Genomic DNA, 13715 nt, shown 5'->3' with positions numbered 1-13715 from the left:
GAGAGTGAAAAAGACTTGTGCCTGAATGCGGTGTGACACTTACATGTGCTGGCACAATGAGCCAACAGTGTGAGCAGCAGGAGAATGTGAGCTTGCTATTCATTCATACCAGATTTTCCTACGCATAAAACAGTTTCCCCTCACCTCCTCATTTCTCTTTTAAAATTAAATTACCCACACAGACAATCTCTCCAAAAATGTTTACCTAATCCACAATTACAGTGAGTTAAGCTAAAATTCAAAAGGTCCTTAAGCTATAAAAAGAATGGGTTAAAGGCAGCCGTTTTTATCTCAATATCAAATCAATTATGTACCTTACTGTGATTGTTTTAAATGAAAATGGTCAAAAAGAAACAAAAGCAGCTTTTTAGCAAAGATCAATTTCTCGAGCAAGAATTTAACTAGGAAAATCTGCGAGTGGTCTGAGTGGGGAAGGAAAAACTGAAAACTAGACGTTATTGGTAGAGAGGTTTGGAACTCTTTCTTATTGGTCTATAGGTCGTTATCAATAAAATGTCACAATATGGTGCAGAGCGTTAGATTTGGCTGCTGGGGGTTCACTAAAACCATTGACAACTATGTGCCATTTTCAAGGGATTGTTGAATAACTGTTATAACTACACTACATGACCGTGCTCGTCGAACATCTCATTTCAAAATCATGGGCCACAAGTGTATTAGTGAGGTCGGGCACTGATGTTGGGCGATTAGGTCTGGCTCCCAGTCGGCGTTCTAATTCATCCCAAAGGTGTTCGATGTGGTTGAGGTCAGGGCTCTGGGCAGGTCAGTCAAGTTCTTCCACACCAATCTCGACAAACCATTTCTGTATGGACCTCGCTTTGTGCACGGGCGCATTGTCATGCTGAAACAGAAAAGGGCCTCCCCCAAATTGTTGCCACAAATTTGGAAGCACAGATCCTATAGAATGTAATTTTATGCTGCAGCGTTAAGATTTCTCTTAACTGGAACTAAGGGGCTTAGCCCGAACTATGAAAAATTGCCCAAGACCATTATTCCTCATCCACCAAACTTTACAGTTGACACTAGGTATTCAGGCAGATAGCGTTCTCCTGGCATCCGCCAAACCTTGATTCGTCCGTCGGACTGCCAGATACTCCAGAGTCCAATGGCGACGAGCTTTACATCCCTCCAGCCAACGCTTGGCATTGTGCATGGTGATCTTAGGCTTGTGTGCGGCTGCTCGGCCATGGAAACACATTTCATGAAGCTCCCAACAAACAGTTATCGTGCTGACGTTGCTTCCAGAGGCAGTTTGGAACTCGATAGTGAGTATTGCAACCGAGGACAGATGATTTTTACGCGCTTAGCGCTTCAGTACTCGGCGGTCCCATTTTGTGAGCTCGTGTGGCCTACCACTTCACGGTAGGCCACACAGCTCCTAGACTGTTCCACTTCACAATAACAGCACTTACAGTTAACCAGGGCAGCTCTAGCAGGGCAGAAATTTGATGAACTGACTTGTTGCAAAGTCACTGAGCTCTTCAGTAAGGCCATTCTACTGCCAATGTTTGTTTATGGAGATTGCATGGCTGTGTGCTCGATATTATACACCTGTCAGCAACGGGTGTGGCTGAAATAGCCGAATCCACTAATTTGAAGGGGTGTCCATATACTTTTGTATATATAGTGTATTTGGTTTTAATATCATCACCTCTTGAAGAGCATAGTCAGAACAACACAGTTCAGATTATTCCACATTTAAAAGCTCGATCATCAGAGTTATACAGAAAGTAACTGCATGCTTTTCATGATCAGTAAACATCAATTAATCATGTCATTTCAGATACTTGAGGGTAGCCTATCCATTTGGCATGTAGCTAGCTAGATAGCAATATGTGATATTTAGCTTGCTTCATCCGAGATTATGCTTTTGGAAAGAGCTTGACATTGTTAAAGTTGGCAGTCAGACTTCTGTCATCACCACTATAAATGGCAAGCAAATCTAACAATATAGCCATCTAGTTTATCCCCTGAAATGTAGCTTGTTAATTAACCATATTAACGTGATCTGTTATTAGCTAGCTAGCTAATTTGATGTGTTCCATCAATCAATTAATGCAGCCTATCATGTCTGTCAGCAGCAATCGTGACTAAAAACAATGTTGAAAAGGGGATCATGTTAGCTAACTTCACTTGGTAGGCCTACGTTGGTTGGAGAAAAAAGCACATTAGGTCGACTTACCACTATGTTTAGCCAACTGTGCAAAGTTTCTACCGGTAGCTTGCAAAGTAAACATTACCAGCTAACAGTTCATCGGAAAATGCGCCCTTCTGCTGCTTGACAGGCAGAACCCACAAAGGATAGGAAATTAACCTAAACCACTCACACTTGGCAGGTATAGATCACTTTGAATTTATATTACACAAATATCAAATTAATGGTGGCCAAAATTGAGAGATGATAGAGCTAAATGTGCGCAATTGTTTTTCCTAGAATAATCAGAACTGTGTAGTTCTGACTATTCTCTTCAAGAGCTGATGATATTACAACCAAATAGTTACCATTACAACCAAATAGTTAACATTTATACAAAATGTCCTTAAAAATGGCACGCAGTTGTCAATGGTTTTAGAGAAGCTGGGGTTCTCCTTGCCTCCTAGCAGGCAAATCGAACGCTCTGCACCATATTGTGACGTTTTATTGATAACAACCTATTAAGTAATAACCGCCTGATGATGTCACTAGGGAGGCCAAAACTCCATCCCACCAAAACAGGCTGAAATTTCAGTAGGTCTTTTCAAACCGCTCTCACACTAAAAGGGAATTATCATAATTTTCACAATTTCACCGGCTTATTCCAACCTCATACTGTAGAAATATATATATAACACAGGAAAATCACTGGGCTGCGCTGGGCCTTTAAACAAAGACTATCTTAAGGACAGATGATACTCATCAGTATGGTGTGTTTTGCAGTGTTGGGGTCAGTTCCATTTCAATTCAGTCAATTTTGGAAGTGAACTGAATCATCTCAAGTCCACATGGGGAATTTCAATTCAAGGTCACATAGAGACTTTCAATTCAATCCATCCCTCGAAGTGACTTGAATCAAAGTGGAAGTGACCTCAACCCTGTGTGGTGTTCAGTCGGCGCAAAATTGGAGAAAACCTTTTTAAGCGGAGCAGGTGCTACCTGCACCCTAGCATTTTGGGACTTACCGAACTCGTCGCATACACTCTCGTTCTGCAGCAGGGTGGAGTGTTCGAAGGTGTCCCTGCAGTAGAGGATGCGTGTTGTGCTGTGTAGGGAGGCGATGCCGCCCAGAGCCAGCACGGTGTGGTTCGTCAGCAGGGCCGACGGCTGCTCTCTGAGCCGGGCCAGGACAGAGCGGTAACGGCAGTACTGGGGATAGCTCAGCACCAGAACCTTCCTGCCGTCATCTTCCTGACCTGGAGCAAAACAATATTTCAAACAAACAGTCAGCCCTAGTTCCAAACAAATATAGTTTAAACCTACCCCCACCCCCTGATAATGACACATTTCACTTGAATAGGGGAATGAGTACGACTTTATGTATGACATATACTGATAATAGCAGAGGCAAATGTCAAGACAACTAAAAGATCTTCACATCTAGATTGGCAGGTGTTAATAAGCAACTTATAAGTAAATTCAAGCAGCAGTTTTCCCAGGATTGCTCACTTTAGGAAAACAAGCATGTAAGAAATGCCCCTTAAGGCAGTCTTGTCTTTCAGAAACAGGCAGTTTAGGTAGAAAATGTGTTAACCTGGTTAGAGAGAACCCCAGACAATCCATCACCTTTATTTAACTAGGCAAGTCAGTTAAAGAACAAATTCTTATTTTCAATGACGGCCTAGGAACAGTGGGTTAACTGCCTTGTTCAGGGGCAGAATGACAGATTTTTACCTTGTCAGCTCGCGGATTTGATCTTGCAACCTTTCAGTTACTAGTCCAACGCTCTAACCGCTAGGCTAACTGCCGCCCCAATCTATAAGCATATCATGCAATTGTGTGACAGGAAAAACAATATACTTTATAGTGGTGAAATATACTAGTATTGAGCCCAAACAAGTACTGTTAGCCGTGAAAGAATAATATATACCCCTTTGTCCATCTAACCATAAAACTACACCATGTATGCAACCTTCGTACAGAAAAGTAAGGTTGAGTTGGTCAAATTGGTAGACCAGTACAATGGAAACCTTACACACATAGAAATGAAACACTAATTGACCATCCCCTCTCTCTCCCTACTCCTCTCTTTCGCTCTCTTTCACTCTGCATACAGTATAAGTATAGACTGAATATGTTGAATAATCCCTGGGTGGCATTTCTTCGCACATATCCAGCCAGAGGTGTAATCCATAATGAGGTTTTGAATGTAGGCATTCTATAGTAGCACCGACTCAAACATTCCACAATATAACAATGAGACTTTTAATATGAAGCACCTGAACTAGGTTCTGGGCGATATGGAGAATAATTCATATCATAGTTATCAATATTATTGACAGTGTTGATGATAATAATTTATATGAAATATGATCTGAATATAAAATGAGCATTTCTATTGAACAGGGTTTGGTGGCACACCTTCATTTGACACCATTTGCTCCAATTTTGTGTCCACAGCCCAGCCCTATTAGGTACCATAGTCCAATACAGGTACCTTTCACAGACAACAGAGCCAGATAACTACACATTAATAATACTTCAAAAGGCAGGCAATGAAAGCCTCCATCCTCAAACACACAACGCACAGATGTGTGTTTCTGTGGTCGTATGCAATTACTGCTTGGTGGCACATGGTTTGTTTCCAAATGTCAAGGATTCTATTTGAACTAGCCAACTATGGAACCTGGCAATCTCCTGAGGGCCCTCCCAGCATTCTTTTGATTAGATTCAATTTGGGGAAGAAGCCATGGGGGATTTACTGTATAGTAGGACTAAGTGTGTGTGTGTGTGTTGGTTCTTCTAACATTGTGGGGACCTAAAATTCCCAAAAGTCCCCACAAAGATAATAAAACAAGAAAAAGTCTCCCTCGTGGGGACATTTCCCATGTTCCCATCAGGACAAAGGCTATTTTAAGCTTAGGGGTTAGGTTTAGGGTTAGGGTGACAATTAAGGTTAGAATTAGGGTTAGGATAAGGGGTTTAGGGGTTTAGGGTTAGGAGTTATGTTTAGGGTTTGGGTTATGGGTTAAAGTTAGGGTAAGGGTTATGTCTAGGGGAAAATAGGATTTTGAAAGGAAATTAATTTTAGGACCGACGAAGATAGAAGAACAAAACATGTGCGTGTGGTGTGTGCAAGAGAGTGTGTGTAATGCAATGTAATGGTATACAATGTAATATAATGGTATATAATGTAATGGTATATAATGTAATATAATGGTATATAATGGAATGGTATATAATGGAATGTAATGGTATATAATGGAATGGAATGATATGTACACACTTAATGTCCCTTTGTTCATCAAATCTGATCTTTTCAAATAAAGGATCTTTACATACAAATTTGAATTGGCTGGGGCCTTAGCTCTGTCACTAGAGAGTTGAAAGACGGAGAGAAAGAACATTATGCCGTTTCTCTTTCTCTCTCTTTACTAAAGCAGCTGGTTTTGACAAGCAGCCTTTAGTGTAGGACCTAGAGGCCCTTCTGTGATGATTAAACTACCATGTAATGTATATATATATATATATATATATATGTATTGTTTTTTTAAATGCATCGTCAAGTCATCTCAAAGCTAACATACACAACAGGGTCTGTATCATCAGCATAAACACAATGTGACAGGATGTCATCATAACCATTCAAGACAGTTCATTACTATTCATAACCGAGGACATATAAGAGTGTATTACAAAATATGCTATTCAAACGTAATTATACAGCAGATGGATTATAGTGCCTGCATAAGCAAGTGCAGAACTCCAATTCCAAGACAACTCAAGGTCAAGGTCGGTGATTCTGGGATATAGGCCTACTATTTATAATACTGCTGCTTCCTGCATCACCATTACTCTGAACAACCATAGGCAATGAGAGCTTTTTTGCTTTCCACTTCTCCGGTCAATGCTAGCAATCCTTTCAAACCTACTTCTGGGTTTCCTTTAACAGAGATTACATGATGAAGAGTAAAGGAACATCTATTTTCCAACACAGACTCCAAAAAAATGTTTTATGCTAGGTAACAGCCCAATGTATTAACGAAATTGGTGTTGTATGGCTTACATTTCAAACAAACTTAAAATCGTTACACCAGGGGAAAAAACTATTTCAAACACCGTGAGTGAAGTTCTGTTCACTGAGGCAAAAATGCTGAAAACCATTATTCTCATACAATCTTTCAGTCACTAAGTCCTAAATCACTCACTCGGCTGAAATTTGCTGTTGTCAACATTTCCACATCATCTAACCAGACAAGGAATTTACTGGAGTCTAGTGTTATGAGCCAATAGCGACACATTGATATCTGTTCTTACAGTAGGTACCGCACGGATATCAAAACAAAATGTAAACCTTATCAAAGTACAGGGAATAAACTAGGGAAACTGGACAAGGAGACTATTTTGTATTCTCTCCCCATCCACTGCCTTTTTTGCTGTTCAGCTCTGTATTGATTTCAGAGGTTGCCCTGTTTCCATTTACCCAAGACTCCTTTCATAATGTATAACACCTCTCTGATTCATCCGCCTCTCTTTCCTGCAGCATCTACGGTTTTCATATAAAGGACGTGACACAGAGAGCTATATGCAGGCTGGCTCTCAAGCTGTTTGTCTTTATTGAACCAAAAAAGCATGGCATCTGCCAGTAATAAATATTGGACGGAATGCAAAAAGACAATCATATTTCAGTAACGACTAGCTTCTCCTCCCTAGGGAGAATTTCTTTTATCCCTTCATATTCATGACGCATAATGTAGCCACCATGATTCAATGGGCTCCAATCAAGAATTGACTCGCCTCTTCACAACAACCCATAATATCAGTTGCATCAAAACATTTCCTGGTTTAGATCAGCCTTAAGATAACTATTAGTCGCTGGTATATTCACAAGGCATATCTGTAAAGCCTTCAAAGGGAATGGTATTCTCACAAAAGGGCACAAACGCCCAGAGGAAATGTTCTATTAAAACTGTATGAAGGAAGGACAGCAGAGGGCTGCTCTCTCTGCAAGTTGGTTCCTGTTCTTAATTATCTAATGGCACTAAAGTGCCTCTTTCTGTTCTATTTTTTGGGGGGATTGGAGGGAGGGGAGGGTGTCCCGAAACAAAAAAGAAACGTTTATATAATTTTCACCTCAATTAATTCAAGTGTGCTGCGCAAGAATTTAGGCCAGCTATATGCGTTCAGAAAAAAAACGAAGCACAATTGCTCTGAACACTGTTCTTAATTTGGTTCCAGATGTTCTCACAGTTTGCATTGAAAAATTGCAATAAACGACATTTTCAAAAACATACTCCCATTTCAAATGGTTTAGAAAAAAACAAGAGCACTTTCCCTGAGTTGATTTATGTGATTCTATTACATTAAACATTCCTTCCCCTAAGCGGGCTCTGCTCCCTAGCAACAAGCGCTAGCAGCTCTAATGTCGTTGGCATGGGGCCAGTGTAAGCTGTCTGTGTTATTGATTGCTAGATTGAAAAGTTTGCATTTAATAGGCTCTGTAATACATGATAAAATTATTCAGAGCTCCTTGCGCCAAATTGGTTCCTTTGACTATCAAAGACTATGGCGGTTACAAACAAGGCAGCATCCCAATGTTCCAGAGGTCTTTTAAGCCTGAACCAAATTATAGCTTCAACCCTGCATCACCACAATCATACTCCAAACATGAGACCCATAATTGTATATACCATCGAGGTATTACTGGTAGGAACAAGAAAGTCGACTTAGACAAGCAGAAACAGAGATTTTACAGAACTGACAGTCAATAGCTATTGTCTGTGGTAAACAGGCCTCAACATTGCACCTTGTTCTTTGTTTTATTCATCCAGAGAGATTAATGGCTCTGTTTGCCCTTCCCAATCTAGATACTGCACTGTTGCGCTACTCCTCATTCACAAATTATTAACAGTAGCCAGGCTGTTACATAGAAAATCTTGCCCAAAGGAGATTTTCAGTTTAAATGACTAGTTCTGAGGATGAAAAGAAGGTCAGGGGAAATCTGAGGCATTTAATTCCACTATTTCTATGTCTAAATCTAAAGGCCTTTTCTCCCAGATGATAATATACAATCTCTTCTGATGGACCGACCTTTCCATTTGTCACGCGGCGTTGTTCGACACAAACTCAATTGAGCAGCTGTGATCTTGGATCATAAAGATTGTGACTGAGTTCCTGGCCTGTACATTCTCTGTGCATTCTGGAATAAAATGGATGTGATGTTTCCTTTAAATGTACCTTTAATGGGACACAGAGTTCCCACTTTAGTCGAGGTTTACATTGGAAGGGTAGAAAACTATTCATCTGAAGATTGGGAATTGGGTCAGAGGGAATTTACATGTCATTCCTGACAAAACTTGCTGTGTATATTTCCTCAAAGCCCCCCATTGTAAATCATGGCAGACCACTGAGGGGATACAGACATAGAAAGGAACATGATTTAATATGTTTCAGTTAAGGACAGAAAGGAAAGGGGAGAAAACAACAGGCTATTCAGGACATGCATGTTTCCCATTCTAAGGACTATAATGAGAGAGGACGGGGTGGGGGCTGTCACTCAACAGAGCCCATTGTGAATTCCTGTCATTATGTAAGAACCTCTCATGTCAGCAGATCTGTACAGGGAAGCTTAAAATAAACAGTAAATAGGCTAAGCCAACTGGACCTATTTAAATAATTACATCCAGTACAATGAACAATTTACATGGATTAATGTAAGAACAACTACTGGAACATTTATTTCTACTAACTGAATAATGACATTAGTGCCATATTGATGAAACAAAGGTTTTTTTGTTCCCCAAAAAACCTTGAAGCGTTACATTTTAAAATATCCTATTAGCCCATCTGTTCATATTGATGTGTAACACAACACACAAATAACACTGACAAACTTCCTCAAAAGATCCACTATCTATGCCTCAAATAAACTGTTCACTTTTTAATGAGTTTTCACAACAATGACTGGGGGAAATGGTGGTGAGTAACAGAGCTGCTGAATAATACGGATTTACCAAGTGGCCAACACACAAAGGACGGAAATGAAATAACTGCCAGGACAACAGGACGGAAAACAGTCTATGAACTAGCCCTATGCCTTTCTTTGTTCTCCAGGGGAGAAGTATCATACTTTTTAAGAAACAACAAAACATTTCTCAAACTGTCCAAAAGTACTTCCCGAATTGGGTGATATTTTCCTCATGCAATGTAACACTTGTATGGGCAAACTAACCGTGCCATTTAAAATATGCACATTATTCAAGACGATTTACGAATACTGCAACTTGTGATTTATGTTGAAACTTTTTTTAAACAATGTCAGTGGCAAGGCAATAATTTAACCTGAGTTTGACAGCCCTAATAACCCCCCACTGACAACAATTACATTGTTCCTATGCAGTGACTATGAATGTTAAAGCTGTTTTTAAAGTGTGGGTTGCCCGCAGTGCAGATCTGATTGAATTCCAGGCTGTAACTGTAATGTGCACAAAAAGACTGCAACTGGAGCAGCTTGAAATGCATTCATAACACAGATGGACTAATATATGTTCTCATGAAATATTCAAGGACATTATGGTGGGATGATTGGCTGGCAATAAAAACTAAAGGGTAAGGCATACTGACTCAACAAGCCTTGGCAACCTATCTAATAAAAGCCACATTGTTTATTCGCAAGCAAAATTAATGCCCCCAGGTTGAAATTAATAATGTCACTATGATGGCTTTAAGAGAAGGGTATGTGTGTGGGTGTGTGTGTGTCTGAGTATTTGGGTCTGTCTGTGGGTCCATGTTGATGTCTATTTTTATAGTTTTTTTCTGCCCAACTTTAACAAAACTAATCCAATCAAGGCAACCAGATTAGGGAATATTTGAATGGAATAATGCTCCCTCTATGTCACTAGCATAGCGTGTGAGTGTTATACTAGCTGTTTGGGATGCCTTTTATGTTCTAGAAGAGGTCACATCAATAACAAGTCTGTTGTTTCAGAGCCAGTTAATGGACAGACAAAACCCTTCACTTCCTCTGTGAGGTCACCCCTGGGATCCAAACTCATTGTTTAACAATCCACCAGCAAAGCCTCTCACCCCCTGGAGCACACAGGCAAAAAACAGCTGGAAATTACACAAATATTATCTGACATTTTGAAAGGACTAAATTACTAAACCGTTTTTGCCATCGGAATCCAAATTTGATTACAAAGCACATGCCTGCTAGGACGTGTTTTTCTGGCCAATTCAAATTCCAGGCATGCTCAAACGCTCCCCACATCTAATAGATTTTTCCACCCCGCCACACAATTTACTGCTTACACGTTTAGAATTTTTTGGCTTCCGGCCAAACTTCAGTCAAGGGAATTAATGATATGAGCAGATCAGTGAGGGAAAAACAGCTTGTGATTCTCTCTCCAACAGGTCTGAAAATAATGAAGAGAACATGCCCATAAACCAAAACCCACTGCTATCAGAGTCACACAATCAATAGAACACTCCATTGAATTACTTCAAAAGCTTTGGATAGTTCCAAGAATTAGTTTGAGGAAATTGCATAGGGGAGAGAAAATGACAAAGGGAGCGTACAGCAGCTATCGGATTAATACACAGTTGAATGAAGAATATGCTTTACAACAAGACATTCTTTCATTTCAAATCCATGCCTTTGTCTATCGGATCACAAAATATTTTTCATGGTCGGTTTTCTACCATAGTATAATAGAAAAGCAACATCAACTACAATCATATGTATATTGCCAGGATAACTCAACCCAGTGAAAGAAATCTGTTTTCTATTCTCTTTATCATTCTGCGGGTCTGTGTCAGCATAAATAATTTGGTGAACTCTGAAAGATGCTGCGAAGGTTATAATCCATCGACTGCGTCAATTTAAAATATTCCACTGAAACATTTTCTGAAGATTGCCAGTGGCTGCATCTGGACAGACATAAATAATGTATAATGCGTTATGCACTGGATTCATTATATTTCTATGGGGCACCTGTGAAACATACCATATTCATTCAAGTAGGAATGTATATGTTGGCACAGTGTTGTTAACTAGAAAGCAGCATGGTTTAATTTGCTTCCTGTAAATCATTTCATCATCGACCTCCAGCTAGGTGAGAAGTAAGAGAGGGGGGTAGAGAGAGTCAAAAATGTGACCTTGCACAATCCCTGTCATCATGTCACAGCACAAATATTACTGGGGGAAGGAGCAGCAGTTGTGAATGATGAATCATGACTAATGATCCACACATGTTCTCTCTTTCTTCTTTCTCTCTCTTAAAAGCAAGTCTAAAAAGCGGTAGATGTTCTATGTGCTCTATTTCTAGGCTTCCCGTTCTTAAGTTTCGTTTTTGCGTCTTTTACTTTCGGTTTTGTACACCAGCTTCAAACAGCTGAAAATGCTATATTTTTGTTTATGGAAAATATATTTCACAGCAGTTAAGATGGTACCATGATGCTCTACACCTACACTATACTTGCTTTATTTGTCACAGAAACTGAAATTAGGCGAACTATTAGAATTTTTTCAACCAGGAAATGGCGGAGCAATTTCTGCATAGAGCATCTTTAATGGTAGGAACATACAATAGATGGCTTGATGCAGATATTGATGTCACAGTTATATACTGTATGTAAAAAGCTCTAATGTAAAAAGACAACATCTAAAGCCATATGTCTTTTTCCAGATGTCCTGTACGGTAGAGAGCCCATATCACGTTATTCTTGTAACAACACATTGAGGTTGCTCCTATGTCTATCTTCCATAGAAAATAGATCTTGATCAGATAGAACACAGGTGGTCCGTTCAACACCAGATTATATTCTTACAATCTCTGTATTCCTCACTGTATTACACAACATCTCTCCGTTTCCTGTCCAGTCCACTGGAATAGAACAACAAATTTCGACAGGCCAAAAAATTGGGACAGTTCTCTTAGGGATGGATGGAAATGAATGTAAACTTTCCCTGCTAAAGCGGCATGGTGGAATTGGTTTATTTACAGCTGCAAGTCCAGATAAGTGTAATATTGCTCAGCACTCTAGAATGTGGAGAGCCTTGAAAACAGTTCATTCTTCCTCAAGATGGCACTTGAATTATAACAGCAATCTCAACTCGCTTCACACTGTTAAAAATCACTGGTCGATGCGGCGCTATAGCTAGCAGGCAAGGCAAGGGCACTCTTTCTCTAATTAATGACAGTGGAGACCTCTGTTTCCCTATCCTCTGCGAACAGAGCACGTAGCTTAGTTGCTATAATATCACATCATATATTTCACATAAAGAACAATAGCACTGTGATCCTGCTATTCATGACACATTTGTAGAGAGCATTTGTTATGCTTTCCATGCACTGTACTTCTCATTGGCTGTCTGCCAGGAAACATTAGGATACACTCACATAAAAAAATGCCTCCCTTAATAACAATAGCGCACTGTAATACCCTTTAGTGCACAATTGATTTCTATGTAACCTCTGGCAGTATCCTGTTTTTTTAATGAATAAATGGCTCAGATATTCAAGATCCAGAGAGGACATCCTCGTATTTATAACAACAATTAGCTAACAGATCATTCATGTTATGAGTAGAACTGAGCAGGCAGGAAAGCTCTTCCCGACAATAAGAAACTCATTGGGTTATAAATGATCATTTCCCCAAAATGTGAATAATGATTCAGAAGCTCTAACAAAACCTACAAGGAAAGCGGCAGGACACTCAATGAACACTTGCAATATCTCTTTAATTCATATTTAATTTCAATCATCAGTTCATCATAGCTATATTGCTATCCAAACCAAAGCTCATTGGAATAGCGTGTCCTTGTTGAATGATCCCTCTCTTATCGTTAGAGAGACAACGGCAAGCTGGCAGGGGTGGGAACACATGCCACAGGGCTAGGGCTGCTGGTGCCCTGCCAGGGGAGTACTGCTGACCCGGCACATTCAGCAGGCAGCCAGGGAGATACTCCACTGGAGGGACAAGTGCATTTACACACAGCCTGATGGAGTCATTAACGGCCACATCACTCATTAGCATCATACAGCCACAGAGAATATTAGAAGGTGACGAGACTGACTGACATCAAATAAATCTATACAGCTGTTTTTATCCCTCTGTTATTTCCTGTTATGACTAATACACAATCACTACACACACACACACACACATAGAGAAGCACTGACACACACGCGCGCACACACACTATTGATTCCTCATGTCGTAGAACGACAAAGCGGCCATTATTGATTCTCCAATCCACTTTCTCTTTAGAATCTAACGATATAGAGTGTATTCAAGGGCAATATAACACTCAAAGGCAAAAACAAGCAAGCTCTCCAGCTACTAAAGGATTTATGAATCATCCACAACCCCCAAACAATAACAACTATCAATAACACATTCTGAAGGGGCCTTTTCTCTATTTTGTTGCTTGTTTCAGTCATTCTCTAGTCAAATGTTTTTTTGGTAATGGAAAAATTATTAATTGCAAAACATTACAGCAGTATCTCTAGAAAGTGCCAATAATATGGTGATGATGTTGGGCCCAATCCCAAATTGA

General features: G+C 39.9%; 1 protein-coding gene across 1 annotated transcript in view; it reads right to left on the bottom strand.

Moving 5' to 3' along the window:
* The window catches only part of LOC139562604 (AT-rich interactive domain-containing protein 5B-like), a 63750-nt gene that overhangs the window by 41813 nt on the left and 8222 nt on the right, over positions 1-13715 (bottom strand). Inside the window, exon 4 of the mRNA XM_071380419.1 lies at positions 3181-3411. Within this exon, the coding sequence (XP_071236520.1) occupies positions 3181-3411 (231 nt within the window). The remainder of the gene's footprint in view (positions 1-3180; positions 3412-13715) is intronic.

This window comes from Salvelinus alpinus, chromosome 32 (genome assembly GCF_045679555.1).
Source record: "Salvelinus alpinus chromosome 32, SLU_Salpinus.1, whole genome shotgun sequence".
Classification (NCBI taxonomy): Eukaryota; Metazoa; Chordata; class Actinopteri; order Salmoniformes; family Salmonidae; genus Salvelinus; species Salvelinus alpinus.
Note: the sequence above shows the minus strand (reverse complement) of the source record. Positions and strands in the feature narration are given on the sequence as shown.